Source organism: Eleginops maclovinus, chromosome 2, assembly GCF_036324505.1.
Source record: "Eleginops maclovinus isolate JMC-PN-2008 ecotype Puerto Natales chromosome 2, JC_Emac_rtc_rv5, whole genome shotgun sequence".
NCBI lineage: Eukaryota > Metazoa > Chordata > Actinopteri > Perciformes > Eleginopidae > Eleginops > Eleginops maclovinus.
Window position 1 is genome coordinate 7,327,895 of NC_086350.1, and position 19,121 is coordinate 7,347,015.

The 19,121-nt window shown below is 42.0% G+C and overlaps 1 protein-coding gene across 2 annotated transcripts in view; it reads right to left on the minus strand.

Annotated features, from left to right (window-relative positions):
* si:dkey-82f1.1 (DENN domain-containing protein 2A) overlaps window positions 1-19,121 on the minus strand; it is a 38,051-nt gene that overhangs the window by 17,004 nt on the left and 1,926 nt on the right. The window contains exons 1-2 of one of the 2 annotated variants that reach the window (XM_063875023.1): window positions 17,788-18,145; window positions 3,167-3,253 (exon numbers count right to left, since the gene is read on the minus strand). In XM_063875023.1, coding sequence (XP_063731093.1) covers window positions 3,167-3,252 — 86 coding nt within the window. In that variant the 5' untranslated portion in view covers window position 3,253; window positions 17,788-18,145. Of the gene's footprint in view, window positions 1-3,166; window positions 3,254-17,787; window positions 18,146-19,121 lie in introns of those variants that run through there. The other variant, XM_063875013.1, reaches the window with a different exon arrangement.

Sequence of the window (19,121 nt, forward strand, 5' to 3'; positions counted from 1 at the left end):
GGATAAAACCACACACACAGAAAAGTCAACAGACATACTTGACATACTTGCTAACAAGCGTTCCAGACAAACCACAAGTTTCATACATGTTCACCAAAAGCTGCCCAGCCAACATGAGCCCACAAGAAGCTTCTTAAATTACATACAGAGGTTACACACAACAAAAGGAAAATCATGCAAATGTATGGTTCTGTTTTCATATGTAAAAAAGCATAGTAAATTAGAATAAAACTGTCTGATAAGTTGATAATAAGCATTTAACAAAAATTGCAAACAATAATAAAAATAAATAAAATCAAGATGTCTGTAAAGTAGTAAATTGGGTCCCTCTGAAATTGCTTACTGACCCTATTCTACACTAATATATATATATATACGTATATATTTGAGCAATTCAATACATTATTGCTTGAGAGTAGATGAGTTGTCTTTTAATTTAGCTACAGGAGTTCATTTGTCAAACCAGGGCAACACAGTAAGAACTGAAAACCTAGCTGAAATACAGATTGCCATACATCAATAATTTGCTAATTCAGACGAACCATAGCTTAATAATCTAATGGAAACGGTGCTCGACATTATTATTTATAATTGGTAGGAAAATATGTGATTCCATCCTCTTAAATCAAGATATTGAAGCTTTCTTGAATGGTCTTTCATTTACGTACAATGAAAAGGGGAAACGTACACAACTAAACCCAAACAGACAACATTTGAAAAGAGTCTTCTCTGTCTACCACAACAGCACTTATTCACACTAGACAAACAGATGGGGGAAATGCATTGCACTGTTGTCAACTCTAATAATTTATAGTGCAATTACTTCATTTGAAATGTAATTTGCTGCCTTCAGTGTACATAGCTGAGAATGGTGTTCCCCATCGCTCTTTAAATTGGCTGCACAACACAAGCACTTACAGTTAAGTCCAAATAGATCTTTGTTTGATGAGGCAAACAATAATTCTTGTAAAGAGGGCTCAGACGTCTGCTCGGTGCCTCTGTTTTCGCTGTGAGTCACTCCTGGAAGATTACTGGGTCACGACTGTTTGAACTCTGGGTTTCGGGGTCAAAGTTTACAAGCTACGCACAGCTACACAGCTATTTGTGGAGAAGAGATGAATGTATACACAGACAAGGAAAGAGGCGGAAGTGTAGACGTGCGACTTTTATTTTCTATTCCCACCCCTCAAAACGTACTTTTTGGGCCCCAAGACCATTCATCAAATGATTGAATTTCCAACAAACAGAGGAAACGCAGCCTTGGTGACTTCTGATGACATTGCTGGATGTCAAAACCAACAGTCATGCAATTTAGAGGAAATCTCAGGGGGAAATTACCGATTCAAGTTTCCTTACAGACCATTAAAAACATAAAATAAAATCCCATGTTGAAAATATGGCCAACAAGGAAACCAAGTAATTTTCTTTCAAATTGGTCTGGGTTTTATTATCTTGACCCCATCCGCATTTTTTTTTTCCCTTTAAAGTACCTCGGTTGAAACAGCAGTTTTTAGTAAGCATGAAGCAACAGATGGAAAGAAACTGGGTCAAATAAAAACCCAAGTGCAGGAGTCGGCAGGGGTCTCGAGTAGTGGAGGTAAAGAAAAATATGAGCAGATGGAGGAGGAAATTAATAATGCTTTTCACCTCGTCTCAAAAAAAACACTTATTTGTGATTAAGAGACAAAGACAGACAGAAAGGCTGGAACATGAAGATGAGGGGGGAAGGAGACACAAAATCATCTCCAACCAGCTGAGCTAACACAGGATCAGAGGATACGAGAAAGGGTTGGAAATGGGCAGAACAATACAACAGAGATAAACAGTATTTTAATGTTCCTGCAAATCCGTTTTTGACAAGTTCCCAGGATAAATGTACACAACCTATGAGCTATGGTAGCCACAGTTTCATATGGGACCAAAAAAACTACAGACATTAAAACCTTCCACAGTCCTTGTTATTGTCGCAAACCAAAATCCCTTCATTTTAATTAAAAAAGATCTAATGAATATTGCAAGGAGGACAGAAGGGACTATGGAGAGTGGTCATCGAGGCATTAGACAGAGGCAGCAGGGGGGCAGAAACAGTATCAAGATGCCAGATGGCCAATTATGCCCCGCACTCCAGCCCTGCTATTGTTATACTGCTGACCCGCATGGAAAGGGGAGTCTCCAGCTTGCTTAAGAGCAGTACGGAGCTTCAGGATGGGAAAAGTGATGTTTAGGCACAAGCAACATGTGGCTTTACAGGCTCACTGCTTTTTTTGCATCCTTCAGCAGTTAGATTTTTTCGACTAAAAGCAAAAGGGTCATTAGATAAAATACTGTAAGTATACAGTATGTTATGGCTTCACCATCATTTCTGGCTAAGCATGTTTGTGGACAGCTTGGAAGGAAAGAATAAGCGTTTATCTAATGGTCAACATATAAATTGGTTAGGACTTTTACTTTGACAAAGTCGATATAAACTTGGCTTCTTCCACTGAAAAAACTGAAATATTGACTTTAATTAAATGTATTATGTCAACAGATTTCACATAATTGTATTGGGTTAGTTGAAAGCAATAATAATATTAAGTTTTAATAGAAAATATTGGGTTCAACTTAATATTAATACTTTAAACTAACATAATAGAGTTATTTGAAATGTGTGTACATAATACATTTAATCAAAGTCAACGTCTCAGTTTTTTCTGTGGACTATAAATAGACAAAGACAAAAGAGGCCGAACAACCTCTACTTAGCTTCTCCACTAGCTGATCGTATTGTATTGCATCGCTGGATAACATTTTGGTATAAAACAGGAGGAAATGTTCCTCGAGTTTAAAAATAAAGAAAGATTGCAATGGAAAGCAACAGCATGGAACATTTCACAAAATAAAACAGAAACAATAGAAATACCAGCTGCGAGGAATCTTTCTGTCTAGACAATTGTGTCATTCTTAGAAGAATCAGTAATTATGGCAATGAGAGACTGATGTTTAAAAGAGCTTCAGTCTAAGTGGTGGCTATGAAAACCTGATTCAAGGAGACTTTGATGGTACCATTTACAAAAATAACCATCCCCATAGTATTGGTTGTAGCACTGATGTAATGTTGGACTGTAATTATTACAACTACTGTTAGAAAATACTAAAATATTTGATTGGATTTTGAGGAACCTACCCGTTGACTGATTGGTAGATACAGTTGTCAGTGTTTGTACAGAGCAGCAGGGCCCTCCCACCGGTCATGGTGCTAGCAGCTGGCATCCTGCACACAGAGAAAGATACACAGTCAGTTAGGACAGTATGTTTGTTTGATGGGTTAAATGCATTGTGTGGATGGTGAAAGTTTGATTACCGGTAAAGAAATGAGGATGCAAAACAGACCAATATCTCAGTTTGTAGTTGCCAAGATTAAAGTCAAACTTTTACGGAGAATGCATTTAGAGAGTTGGAAATATTCAGTCTACCTATGCATATGCAGCTGATACTTAAAAGAGGCTGATATTCAGACAAATTAAATCTAGGTTAAAAGAAGAGCTGCTTCCACAGGACTCCCTTAGGGTTAGAAAAAACATCTAACTCTAGTGTATGAATGTAAACTACCAAAAGGCTCAAACCTCTCATTTCTTTGGCTAGAAAAACTCAGACCTCACAGGTTGCACGCTATCCCTCCAAAACTGGCAACAAAAAAATCCCCACACTTGATAAAATTGGAGGAAACAGATGAAAACAAGACGTTAACAATTGCTAGCCCACAGGCGTAAACCCCAGCCCCTATGTGGCAATATGGGAAAAGTATGGAATGTACTAAAATCACATTGTAACAAGCGCCATTAGAAAAACATCACTGGAAACTGGAAGACAAAGAAGGGGACTGAGTTCAACGTTTTAAAGGTTGTCACTCAGCTTTTTCGTACTCGGCAGAACTGATTTTAACTACAGCGTACACGTTTTGTTTTTGCACTTCAGATCCTCTCCGCAAACTCCTTCCATTTTAGAAAATAACTTCCTTAAAGTCTTCTGTTTCTTCCAGCACTGCACATTTCTCTCTGTTCTTCATTAGGACAAATGGTGCCAAGATGACTTTGAGGGGAGAAATCATTATTCGGTCCATTTGTCAGCATATAATAAAACCAGATCCACTTGGAGCCATTGGAAGACTAAACGTAGGTAACCATTGAATGAGAGCCGCTAGCACAAGGTACATGACCTCTAAAGCTGGTGGAGAGTTGGCATGGAGCAGAAGAGCCTCTGTCTGGCACAGATGCAGTTAACATAAGAGAGGGAGGGGTGGTCAGGGTTAACTTCTGTTGGCAGGTATTCTCCCGTGTTCTTAAGTAAATTCACAGAGACACCGATACATGCTTTGCCACCCGGCTGCATACCCACACACACAAAACCTCATATAATAACACACCTATAGATCCACACAACCCGCCAAAAAGCCCTTACTGCAGACCAACTCAGTGGTGTGTGTGAATTCAACCAGATGTGCTGGGATACTTTAGGGTATCCGTAGGCCGTTAAACATTTCCTGAGCACGGCCAGGCCTATTCCCCCCCCCCCCCCCCCCCCCACTCCAATTCTTTCCCAATAAACTTGCGTTAGCTAACTTTGACACTTCTCTCCATTGCCCCCGGACTATGCAGGGAATGTGATCCTTTTTCAGTCAAATTCCACAAATTGCTGTCCCAACTGGTAGTCAGAAAAAAAAGCCACAATTTCAGAAGATTACGTAGAAAAATGCAGCCAAATAGCTGAACTCTTCCCTGAGTTAACAACATAATTGGCCCTCTGAGTCCAGTGTTTTGGAACGACTCTGGCCTTCTCCTTTTTTTTTCTCTTGCAGAATGAAAGAACAAATGGACACGGTGGAAAAGCTGCGGTCTCGTCTGACATGATGTCTCCTTAAAGTACAATGTGTCATTTTTTCAACTTCTTTTTGGCTCAACTTACATCCATCCATTGCTTTGTCTTTAGCCCCCCCATCAACCCCCCAGAGAGAGGAGGGGGAGGGTTTGCGTCAGACGTCCATTGGTCTGTAGGCCCAAATTATTTTCAGCTGTGAGCCGAGCAGGGGTCACATGTTTGAGGGGAAACATCAACCAATTCTTTCCCCCCCGTCCTCCCCCTCTTGATTCCTTTCTCCTTACTAAAACCCCACGCAGAAATGAAGAACAGAAATCCTGCATGGGAAGAGGGGAGGGCAAGGGGGATTATAAAGAATGTATAGAGCCTCCTAGTTTTACAGTTTAATTTTTCTCTAGGTTGGGAAGGGTTTTGGATATCACGGAGGGAGGGAATGATGGACGATATGAGGGGGGGGGGGGGGGTTGGTGAGACAGGGGTTGTCAAAACTAAAGAGGAAAGTGGATATTGCAAAGAATAATATAAGTATACTGTTGCCCTGTGAAAATAGTGTAGGCTTTTAGGCTGTCCCATTTCATTTTTTCGGAGCACCAAGGCCAAAACGGAACGTGCTGTTCAGGGGAGATTCGGTTTTAAGGGTAAATTGGTATTTTCACAAAATTCTGACTTTCTAGGTTTGACCACATCCCAGACTTGACTCATGTATACAAGACAAGGCTTCCTTAATGTTGCCTGAACCTGACAAGCAGTAGTGTCTTGGCATCTCGTAAAAGCACTGAATTTGACAGCATTGTTAGTTTTACATCGTTTGGTTACTGAGGAAACTCTTTTTTGGGGAGCAGCGAAGGCTTTTGTGTCCTACAGCTATTGGCAACTATTGTTAACCCTGACCCTCAGAGCAAAGATGGCCACCATAACAAAGCAGAGGCTGAGGGAAGCCATCTGCTGAGGCCAATAAAAACATCACAGGGAAACTGCCCCCTTCAGCCCTGTGAGGTGTGACAGGCCGTGGAAAGAGGAAGTGGCATTGTTCAGCAGCTGGGTGACAAAGACGGCAGTGGAAAGTGTGTTGGAATGGAAATAACTCGTATTCAAAGAAATTCATAACTTTCCATTTTTAGATCTTTCTACCTTTCAATACCCCTGAAACACACCTGTTGAATGTCATTGGGTTTTAAGAAAACACAAATATATTCCTTGAAAGATAACTAAGGATTGGTGCTTGGGGAGCAGCACACAATCTTGAATGCCTTGAGGCCTTTAGTAGGTAGAGATAGCAGCACTCAGGGTCAGAGGCAGGCCATCAGAGCCAAGCATCAATTACATAACAAACACTGAGGAAGATTTCCATATGCGGATGGACACAGACAGATTCATCTTATAAACATGTACAGTACTCGTATAAACCACTGAGAGAGGGATGCTGTTGTTTATTTTGGGATTATTGGATGAACCATAGTGCTGTAATTATTACAATTTAGTTATCAGCCTTCAACACCTGTTCATGAAATGTAAAGCAAAGTGGAAAGTGGAGAAAGGGAACCATTGGAGGGTTTATGTGTAGCAAGTGTGATACTGACTGGAGACAACTCTGGTATTTTTCACACGTGTGGCAAACTGTGCAACTTTTGACCTAAGGGTAACACTGGACACCATGGAGTCGCTGTATCAAATGGGCTAATCTTTATACAGTGGTTATTAGCAGAGCTATTAGCATTGCATATTCTGACCTCTGTTGGTAGGCTACTGTAACGAATGGCCTTATGTGAAGGTGTGTGAAAAGCTTTCAGTGATACAGAGGGGCCAGACATGATAATTGTTTGATATGGAGTTAACTGTGCACATTTTCATTCACTCCTGTAAGCAAATTATAGTGTTACCCTTGTTCTGACCCAAAACAAGGTTTAGATGAGTCTTGTTTTGACCCATCTAAACTGAAAAACAAAGTAGGCAGAGAATGTAAAAGAAAAAAGGAGCTATAGAATGAGAGAGAAGTTCGAACTTGGCTTACTTTCTTACCTGGCTAATAGCTGTGTGCATTTCCAAATCTGATCAACCTTTTGCATATATAGGAATAGCTTCTCCATCAGTTTTAACAGCACAGCTGGCTCAGCATTTATTCATGTAAAGTGTGACTTTGCTAATAGGCTAATGTTATCATATAGTCATTTATCAATTCAATGAGGCTTCCGGTCATTGAGCTGTTGTGGCAAAGGATGAGCAGACAGAAAAACAACACATTAGAACAAAGGGCAAAAAGACAATCAGCCCAATTGAATGATGACAATGCCAGCAGCAAAGGATCCATGAAACTGGTACAACAAAGGAAATAACATTTCCAGTAGTTATGTTAAATGAAAGAAACACCATGTTCAAATAGCAGCAAATCATTCTCGTCTAATTCTGAAGAGCCATTTGAGTCGAGATGTAAATGACATATAGGAACCCTATGCTGTTTTCTCATTGGCTCACAGACTAATGGGTCCTCAGATATCAGATCCCCAGCGAGACACTTCTCCGTAGAACCGGCCTCTACATCTACAGACTCTAAGCTCCACACATCTGGCAAACTGATTGAAATAAATACTTAAGACTGACCTTGATCTAGTCATAGTTGTAGATGAATCCCTGACTCACAAAGACTTGGCACATTTGTGTACAGTATGTTGGCCAGCACACAGATTACTCAGCGGCATACACAAGCAGCCCCCTTAATAGATGACACTTGGCCTAAACGTTTGATAGTGAATCACAGGAATAATTTGGATTAAAAATAATCAGCCTGGATTCATTCAATGGCAATGTGATGACACACACACAGAGACACAGACACAGACACACACACACACACACCACTTTTTCCACTAATGAGTTGTTCTTCAAGATGGGGTAGTTATGAGTTAGTCAAAATAAAAATCCCGGTCAGCCTTTTTGGTTTTCTCTCTTTGTTGTTGAGCTCTTTGTGCCACTTATCTTTAGGTGTTGACTCTTGGTGATAATCACACCAAGAGTTTCTGTCGGAGATGTAACTTTATCACGCAGTGTGTAGGTGGTGCTGTCAGTGTTTCGTAGCTTTATCATCCTCTGGGTTGTTGTAAGCGGGCTGTTTGCTGGCTGCTGCTATAGCGCTCTGGGGGCCGGCCTCTCCCCAACAGCTGCTTCTCATTAAAGATTTCATCCTCCTCTCTATCGCTGTGTCCCTCCATCCCTCTGTCCAGCCAAAAAAGCTAACACCATGACATCATTATCCCTTGCTTGTTCTTCCCCAAACTGCTCTCTCTTTTGCTCTCCGTCATTTCGAAATACCTAAAAAGGGCAAAGTTGCTCGCGGCCCACGTTGCATTTCACAGTTATCAGCACATGGAGTCAAACAAAATACAGAAAGCAACCAAAAACAGGCAGCCCCTAAACCGCTTCTCATCCTTTTACATAAAGTAGCGAACACGATAGCTCAAAATGGGAATAATATAGTGCGAGGGAAAGATTAATTATTTTGTTCTTTTTCTTTCCGCACCCACGCTGAGTTGAGGACCCTATCCCCTGCAAGATGTGGTTCACATGTGCCAAAGCCCTGCCTGCAATCAATTTAATGCACCACTGCACATTTAGCCTGCTCTTTCTGGAATGGCAAACTTGGCTGCTTTTTTCCTCCCCACCGTCCTTCATTCTTTATTTCTCCCTTTCATTCTCTCTCTTTCATTCCCACTCTGTCATGGAGTTCAGGGGAAAAGTAGGATGGAAGAGCGAGTGATAGATAGGAGGGAATGATGGTGGGGGACTGTTTTAAAATCCTTTCAGCCTCTCGTTCCCTTTCATACTTACCTTCTGCAGACCTGGAGCAGGAACTAGTTATGTACAACCAATTCTGTTTTAGCACTTGCAGGTTGCCAGGTCTCAGTGTTTGGTTTGAGTGATATGGGGATTTCACAATGACCGACATTCTACCTTGAGTTGCAGGATTTTCCCTGGCTCCTGAAAAAGTAGAATAGGAAGAGTTGATGGTAAAGGAAAGGATGTATGGAGAGGAGGAGGGAAGGAGAGGGACGGGCAAATAAACAAAGGAATTTTATCTGGGCTCGGCAGTCTCTCCCTCTCTCTTTTCCTCTCTCTGTTTCTGTCTCTGTGTCCTGTTCAGGGCCCCTGTTGCTTTCCCAAGCTGATTTCATAGCAAGGTCTTGGATATGAGCCAAACAGGCCAAATCCATGACTGTGTGTGCCTGTATCTGTGTGTGTATCTGCCCATATATGTGATTGACAGCCAGAAACTGCTTTACAAGCCTGGAAGCCGCACACTCATTGAATTTATCAATTTTCCTTGCAAGCCATGTTTACCTTTCTCTCATCTCCATCTTTTTATCTCTCTGTTTTCACAGACATTACTTTTCCACCCTTATCTACCCGTTCTATATCCAACCACAGACCACAGGGATCCGCGCTGTATAAAGTACAGCGGTAAAGATGCCTATCAGCTGGCCTTAAGGGGCAAAAGACATGCACAAATATACAATACTGTACATGCACAAGCTATCCTGCTTCCCAGTGTCCTGTCCAAATGAAATGATAGTCCCCCTGCCCTGCTGAGATGTGTCCTCTTGCCCCTCCACGTCTCCCCCCTGCTCCCTCCATTGTTAGCAGAGGATGGATGTGAGACAGTATTGAAACTGGGTTAGCAACAGAACCAGACAGGAACTGACGGAGGATACCGCAAACAATTCCCTTCTCCCTGCATGTATTTTTGCTTATCAATCTATGCTTGATATAACACAACAGTGTGCATTGTTGTATTTCTAAAGTCACATATTTAGCACTTCTTGTTATTGTGGTTGTCGCTTATAACTGAGACTCTGATGGCCTGTTGTCTACAGTCTATCCCGCTGGGAGCTGGAAGAATGGGTCACAATATTACCTCAGAAAATGTATAAAGAAACCTTAATTATAACTGGGGCCACAAAGGAAGCCACTATGGATGTAATTATGGGGCTCAGACACAACCAAGAGACAGAATGCTACAGCATTTAGGAGGTTTGTTATCCATGAAATGAATAGTTATTTTCTTGTTTGTTTGTTTGTTTGTTTGTTTGTGTTCGTGCACACAAACTGACAGGAAGTGTGGTGAAACTTGCAGGAAGTTGAATTAACACTGACTGGCTGTTCCTCCTGAAATGAAGTCATCAAACATTTGGCAAGGCTGTGCTTAAGAACTCGCCCCTACAGTACAAACTTAAGCATGTGGTTGATAAATGAGACAGCTCCGACTACCACAAGGTCAGGATAGCAGCAAACGGAAGGAAAGCGCCATATGAACTCAGCAAAATCCTCCAAAAAAAGTCCTTCTCACTCGCTCCACCTGTCAGAGTTTACAAATGACCACCCCTTAACAGTTTAACCACAGGCTTTTAAACAGAGGTCTCCCTTTTCCTTTGGAGTTTGTAGCTTCCATTCCACATTCCACTGACTGCAAATGGTGTGACTTGCAGGCTAATGATGCCCTAAAGTTTTCAAAGTGATAAGCCCTCCTAGAAATACAAGTTTGGAAGGGGAGACTGGCCTGATAAGTGGTGAAAATAAAGTGGATAATTGAAAAAGATATGCGAGTTTTTCAAAGCACAGAGGAGCGTTTTAAATCTGGACTGACCTAGTGGAAAATTGGAAATGAATTCTTCCATCTCAACAATTGCTCTTACCACTCACCAAAGAGGTTTTTACCATCTCAATGAAGAGAAGAGTAGCCTGTGTACCAGAGAAAAGAACACAATCATCACAATGAGAAGAGAAACAGAGGTGGAGGAGGAGGATGGACCTGTCTTGGAGGCAGAGCAAACAAATCTCTATCTATCCCCCCATCTGGGTGAGGGTGTCATGTTACGTCTCTTTGCAAAGTCGGAGCATCTGTCCGTAGACTCCCACAGACATGTCAGCTCCTCCTCCCCACAGACAGAAAGCTCCCATCAGCAGAGCTCCTGACTCATCCCCAGTCTGCTCCCAATTACCCCGCTGGCTCCACAGACCAGTGTCCGTGCCAACACATCCCAGCGCCTGCTTTTAAACAGCTCTCACTTTGGTCTACACGACCACATCCAATAGTGCTTCTGTGAAACCCAAACATTTGGTATTTGCAGCTGAAACACTACACTCGCTTCAGCAACATCTACGGATTAAGTGATGCTTAATGACTTATTTTAAAATGTTTTGCGACTTACTGCACTGTCAGATTCTACTCTTTGTATCTGTGATGTTTAAACCTTATAAGCACAGGCTTAAGGGATGGCAATGTCAGATGTCAATCAGTAAGTACCTCAATCAAACTTACACTTTTGATCCCAAAAACAACTATTGGATGGATAGCTATGAAAGGATTTGTCCTCTATGAAATGCTTTAGTGACTTATGACTGGTTAGCCCAATGGTAAATTCACCTTAGTGCCCTTCTAGTCTTCCGGTCTAGCAGTTTTTACACGACATGCCAACATTCACATGATTTAATCGAATGACTTTGATGATCCCTGATTTCCTATAGTGGCACCATGACGTTGACATTTTTGGTTGAGTTTAATGGTCTGAAAACTATTAGATAAATATCTCTTCATTTGTAAATAACAATTATAAGCATGCTTACCCACTAAATGACAATGTTTTAAATATTTACCAATCAAAATTCAGTTGAACAATTGGCATATCACTACTTCAAAGCACTGCCACGCTTAAGCAAAGCCACACAGAGATGGTTATGTGATGAGCAATAAAGCCATTCTGATTCAAGAAAGTCTGCTATCCCTTCAATTTTTCCTGTATTCAGCTCCCTTCCTTCCAAAGACAAATTAGTGCACACCACCGGCTCATTTGGCAGCTCGAAACAAGACCTCGGTGTAGATACACCTGCGGTTGGAGCACTGTGGTTGCCGCAAGCATAAATCAACACTGACAGAGTAAGTAAGGCCATTGACGGTAAAACTTGCCAAACAAAAGAAGCCATGGAGCTCTTCCTGGCATCGAGCTTTGCTGCTTGGCAGACAGAGATTAATTTAAATGTATGAGGTAATTCATAAACAGCCACAGGTAATATGCCAGGTGATACACACACACCTTTTGTCGTCTGCAATCAAAGCTGTATTTTGTTTCATTATGCTCTCTAATACAGGAGACAGACCTGGCATGTCATACACCTCAGACCATACCTGTCTGCTGCTAACATTTCTCAAAGGGCCTGGGTTTTACACTTGAGGAAGTCTCATTGCGTACACCGTCATTCACAAGAAAAAAAAGTGCCCAACAGCGAGCAGTATTTACAGCATCTGATATTACATTGTGCTGAAACACAATATGGGGTTTTTTAACCTAATGGTAAAACCTTGTTTCAGTAAAACAGGCTCAGCCAAAGTTTATGTGCAGCATTGAGCGGACCTACAGACCCTTTCAACAATAACCTGCCTTCTTCAGCACACTAACATTATTCTCTGGGCCCCGGATCAAATTTCTCCTCCCAGCCACAGTCTCTGAACTGAGCTCCAAGCCCAAATCCTCTCCTCTCTTTCTCCTTCCTGTTTTTCCCCCTTCACTTTTAAGGGTTCCGCTTGAAAATTCCCACCAGAGCTCCCCCGTCCCATCCCTGCTCCCCTGCATGCCTGCACAGAAACAGATTTTTATAATTCACTCGCCAATCCCCAGGGGAACCAAGCAAGGCGAGAGCTTGGGAAAGTGCTCTTCCGGAGTGTAAACTCCAGAGTCAGAGTCAGAGCCGAAGTCTTTGACCTCCACACACCCTGTGACCGACAACTGGGAGGCTGAGCCAAGAGTGGACAAAAAACTGAGTGAAATGGAGAGGGGTGTTTAGCACCGCTAAAGCAAGCCAAACTAAACCGATCCAAAGGTGTGCGTTTCCAATCTCCCCAGGACAAGTTGTACTCAACACATGGCAAATATACTCTGGAGTTTAAATGCAGTTCTCAAAGACTGAAGCAGAGCAACCTCAACATGCTTGTTTGTGTGTTTTGTTTCTTTTATTGTATCTCTATATCTTGTATGTTGCAGTTGATGTAAATTCACTCGGTGTTAAAAAATTAACAGAGTACATTTAATACAATGGCATTAAGATTTCTTGCTAAAATATTTCTGAAAATGCAGGAAGTTTCTCTTAATCTCAGCAACATAACACAGAGAACATACAACATTTAGTTACATTTGATTGTTGGTTATGTTACTGAGCCTATTTATATCCAAACTAGACATCTATACAAAGCTAAGTCAGACCGATGTAGACTCACATCAATCACCGTCAATACAACTTGAGGCTATACTCTACTGTAGGGATGATGAGATTATTACAACCCCCTTTACACTGGAGACTGACAAAGAGAAAACTACTACTTTCCCAGCTCTAGAGCTTAACAACACAGTGTTTAGATATGATTTGGTGTGATCAAAGCTCCTCTGTGTCTGCACTGTGTCTGAACTATCTACTCATTAAGTTGTTCCACTTGGATGGACCCCCAGACAATGTTTTAATTCTCATTATAGAGCCGATCCCTAAATTGACAGGTAAACACAACTCTTCTCATTCTCAGTCATGGCTGCAGGGGAAATAAGAAAATGAAAAGAGAAGTAGAATGATGATTTAAAGGTCATTGCTCTTAGAGTTTTTCCATCTCAAATATTAAACACACGCAGTACATAACCAAACTAACAAAGCATGCAATAACCTTTTTTTTTTATTTTGCTTGGAATGCTCATTATAACATGGCAACCGGAGCCTAAATCAACGAGCTGTGCAGCCACATTAGAGTTAGACTTTGAACTCAGATGGACGCATTCCTTTCCAGACAGCAGCCTTCCCCAAATACAAGTTATTTTTCCAAGCTGGTGATGCCAAACGAATGGTAAATGCATGTTCATTGCAGTAAATGTTCAAGCATCTGTCTGTGGGCACGTCTTTGTCTCCATGTGTCTGTGCATTTCCAGGTCTGTGTTTGAGTCCGTGCCTGTTTTCCTGCATGTGTGTGTTCTGTAGTGTGCGTGTGTGTTTGGGTTCGTGCAACCAACGCACACTGCCAGTGGGCACGAGCTGCAAAGGCAAGCCAAGCCGTAAACTTTTGGATAGTCTTCATCAGCATTGGTTTTCTGTGATGGTTCTCTCAGTCTACAATAAACACACTGCCAACAAACTCTAGCTGCCTCTGCCTTTGCCCCTGAGAGTGAACTCTGCTAAATATCCATAATCTGTACAGTACTCTGTGCAAACCACGCAGCAAGACATCTTCTTGGCCTGCTGTGTCCTGATAAATGTCCCAATCAAGAGTCGCAGAAACCCTTTTCTTTGAATCCATGGTTAGTTTTCTTTTCAATACAAAAACAGACACTTAGAGTGACACTGCCTGAAAGAGAGACAAGGGAAAGGTTGTGAGACAGAGAGTGTGTGCATAAATGTGTTTGTAAGGGAGCTTCTAATGAAAAAACATGGCCAGATTCCAACTGGATAAGTGCTTCCAGTATCCAGTGGTATGCATTATCTGTGCATGCATATGTATGTATGTGCGTTAGTTTGACACTTACAAGGACAGGGGTTATGGGTGTTTAGGATGGTATGCATTATCAATGCATCCATGTGTTTGTGAGGAAGGGGTTAGGGGTGTTTTTGATCATGACTAAATCCATGGCCATATACCAACATCACAGACAATGCGTCCCCCACCATATCTTTGAAACAGGAGGAATTCTTTCACCGTCACCACAGGACACATTCTTTCAGACCGCGTCACCGTGGTGACAGCAGCAGCTCGGGGACGGCAGGAGATTGACCCGGTGGGGTCTTTAAGTTGCGGGCCGCCCCCGCAGAGTGCCTGTCAAAAGCTAATTCCTGTAAGAGGAGGGGTACACAGGCTGTAGCCTCCTAAAGGCCTGCTGTCACTTCTCTGAGCAGGAAAAGAATAGGGAAGACAGATGTCACTGACTGCATCCACTAACAAACACTCACACATACAAAAACAAACCATACAGCCCAGGACAAAAATGTATTAAGCAGTTTAACGGGGAAAAATCCCAAATGTTACCACGTTGTTATCCCAATACACAACCACACACAAACAGTACAAATAACTTTTGTACATTTTTCTGAATGTAAATCATGTCTACATGCAAACAGGTAATAGCTCTTTGAAATTAAGGCCATAGCAACTATGAAGCTAAACACTGTTTTCCTAGACGAGTTTGCACTCTAGTGACTCATACCAATCATCAACACTTTTCTCCACTTCAGCTAATTCCAGGAAAGAATTAGAAAGCTGATTCAGTTGTGATAGATGACAGACTCATGATGCTAAACATCTGGTGTTTCCAAGAGTTTTCTTTTTTCCTTTTCAGACATGCCTACTTATAAGACAAAAAACTCATGTGTTGATATGTCAGAGTCCCAGAGAGTGCAACATTGATGGCCATTGGGTGAGAATGCTATAAATATCAGGCTGTCAATATTTTGGTGCGAAAAGAGCATAATATGGAGAAAATGCCCTGAAAAGAAACAAGAGTGATGAACACAAAGCACACAAATACCCTTTTTTCTACCACAGTGCACATTGTCTTGCATGACAGTCATGCAGACAGTTAGCCTCAGAATGTAAACAACTGACCCAAAGTGACAGACCTCTGTGTGTGTGCAATGGTAACACTGGTACACACAATGGCTCCAAACCAGAGCCCCTTTACAAGATTGCAGCCCACTTATAACTACCTTGCTGACTAGCAGCCAGACAGTCCCTCTGTCTTTATCTCCAGCTCTATAAACCTTCCCCTCACAGCGCCGGAGAGTCAGCCTGTCTCAATTCAATAAAGTCCCAACGTTACCCCGTTAAGTAAATAAGGACAGACAGAAACAGGAGAGCAGAGGAATGTTGATTTGTGGCTGTAAAACTCCTACTGACGTGCTGAATCTGCTCATTTATGCCAATATGAAAAATAAAACTGAATCTAAGAGGCTGTGCTTTCTACACTAGTCACGTAAATTCCTGACCTGAATCAAAGAGCACTTTAGCTGATGTTACTATCAAGCAAATTAAATCAAATGTTCCAGTCCTGTTGGCTGAACTAAAAGGCCTGAGGAAGCCGCTGAGATGGACTATGTTGGCTGGTTGATAACCATCTCTTAAGGGTCATTGCTTATAGGACACAGCAGACATTCCTGCTGCCCTGTGCTATGACATGCAACAGAGCATCAGTTATCTCACATGAAGTGATATGGCTGAGTCACATCACACAGATACATGGATGTGTAATACACTTAAAGGTGACCGTTGGGTTTTTTAACCACTGGTGGCACTGTAGAGCGATACCTAGATGATATAGTGTTTGTATCTCGAGTCCAGCCATGTCTAATAAAGAAAACAAGTCAAGAGAAGTACTGTAAAAGTAATCCTTGTTTCCTGCAGTTCCCTCTCTTGGAAGTTCCCAAATCTCTTATAGGAAAGGACAAATCATTCAATATCCTTGATAGGCCTTAAGAGTGCATTGTGCAGAAAATAAATCATGTTTGTTACCTAAGAAAAGTCCACATGGTACATTTAACATGCTTTTTTCAGTAGGGGATGTACTGAATGTCCATATCCTTGTACATGTGTTTCTCCTGGAACATAGCAACTCATTTCAAGATACATTCAAACAGCAAATCCCCTGATCAACAGTTTTTATATTTTGATGTGTCTTTCGTAGGGATTGGTCATTGTTGTGCTCCTTACAGCTGCTTCCTCTAAACACTCGGCAAACAGTGTGGGCGATTTTGTTATTTTTCATTCATTCATCTTTCTAAAAGACAGAATTTGAAGGAGGACTGTTATTTTGTCTCTGCTCATGATTATTGTCCAGCATTTCTATATCCCAAATAAACTGTTGTTACTGAAAAGTCAAGATGCATCACTTCCTGTGCATCAGCATATATACGAGGTCACAATGCAGAAGGTAAAATGGAAATGTTAAACCTGCCATTAACATTAAACACTATCTCATATCTTAGACAGCCTTTCAACCATTAAGATCATCCTTCAAATTTCCACTGGCATTATATTTGTCCGTTAAACAGCTTTAGGTACAGGTACCATGTAGAACTTTGAAACCAGCTGCACAGTTTCAATCCTGCCTGATCATGAATCTGCAAACAAACCCATAATCCTGGAAAAGCTGACTTTATGGAGCCACCTGAACTCCCCTGTCCTCCCTGGGGAGGTCTCTACCCCTGCCTGCCTCCTCACAGCAATACAAGCTCTGGGACTCTGCATGAAGAGGTGCCTTTGTTCACAGGGAAGAATGCTCATCTCACTTATCCTGTCCTCTTTGCTCCCTCTCGACAAGCCGGTTAGGAATGTGATGGTCTTAGTGTGTGCGCTGACTATCCTCCAAACGCTCACCAAACTATCTTCATTTTGATTTAATAAGCAGATGAGAGCTGACAGCCACTGAGTTGGCTTCAGATGCATCAGTGAGGTACAGATGGGTCTCTTGTGGGCAGCAGTAATGGGCTCGTTGCAGACAGTTTGAGACTGGCTACTTGAGCAACACTCAGGCATACTTAAACTGGAGCCATGGCAATCCAGAATGAAACAAGGCTCAAATAAACACAGACAAAACCACATCGTGACACTTACCATACATAAAACTTACATTCTGTACATGGACACACACATGCATGATGACACATTCAAGGTCACGCGCAAGCATGGACACTGAAGTTGATGCACAAGCATGAAGATGGACCCTTAAGCAATATGAGTGAGCCGAGACTGAGCAGATCCCTTTGCTGTCACTTGAGTTTTTAGCTATAACTGATCCAAGAGTATATTGACACAATCACTATATTGAAAGAAGACCAAATTTGCTGACTGGTTTTTAGGAAACATTTTAAAACTTCATCCAAACACACTTCACACACAGACAGTCTCACTCTTCACATTACCTTTCTGAGCTGGGTGAGCCCTGATGAAGTGCTCTTGGAGTAGTTTCTCATTTTGCGTAACCTGACCCCGCAGAAGACAGCATCCACTTGCATGGTTCCTTTCCTTCCGAGTAGTTTTCCTTTATCCCCCTCTCTCACTTTGCATAGCCCCTGCCTGGAGCTCCCACATAAACACACAGAGGAAGACACAGAGTGCAGATCCAAACGCACAAAAAGTTTGAAAAGGCCACAAAAGTCAAGGGAAATCCCTCCTCCCGTCCAGCCTCTGGGGTTAAACTGTTTACAGCTTCTTCTCCACTCCCAGCTCTCACACTCACTCACTCGGACTCCTATCTCTGAATGACGCTGGCTCCTTCCCTTTCTCTCTCCCCTTCTCAAACTTTTCCCACCCCCCTTTTTTCTCTCTCTCTCTCTCTCTCTCTCTCTCTCTCTATTTTCCATCATCACCCCCCCTCTCCACATTCACTCCCACCCACCTAAACCCCCCACCGCTGAACTAATCTGCAGCTGGCCAGCCGATTGGAGCCCTAGTTGCCGGGGAAACAGAGTGTCCTGCTAAGAAGAAAAAAAAAAGAGGAATGGAGCAGGAAGGGGCAAAGCTGAACACAACTGAAGACATAAATAACAGCTTCCTTGGGGAACCAATTAAAGATGCCCAATCTCTTCCTCTATCAATGAGGGGGTTTTATCTCCCAATACTTTGTTTACTGGTTCACATGTGCCATGCAACAGCAACAACAACAACAAATACAAGTAGTGTAGCAGCATAAGTGGTGAGTGCTGCGTGTGGTGACAGTGAATCTCTCCTCACACAGAAAGTGGTTTGGCAGTGTTTGGGTTGATTACCGCTGACCTCTGCTCAGACAAACCGAGGAGTTCAGCTCAACATCGGGCCCAGAGTAACTCAATGCCTCTGTGGAGAGAGTGGAGGAAAAAAAGTGAGTGAAAGAGCAGGAAACAAGGCTGGACATGCATACTGATGACCAGTGTGATTAATAATTAACCTGTGCAACCCCACAGACCCTCGTGGGCGAGTCTATTATTACTAATGTATGTTTATGGAAAGTTATCGAGGCCTTTAATCTTTAAATGAGACATATTTTATAATTATTTATAAACATACGGGTATGTAAAGATGCACAGCACACCGCTCATTTGACTGAAGAGTGACATTCTGGATTTCAATATTTCAACAAGGAACATTGTGATATAAAGTATCTTCAGTAAAGTAAGGGCAAAAGATTACATATTGAGATGGAACTAGTTTGTTCATTTATAGTTTAGTCCATCTACAAAAATAAATTGCCAATTTTATTAACTGCTTAACCTTCAGG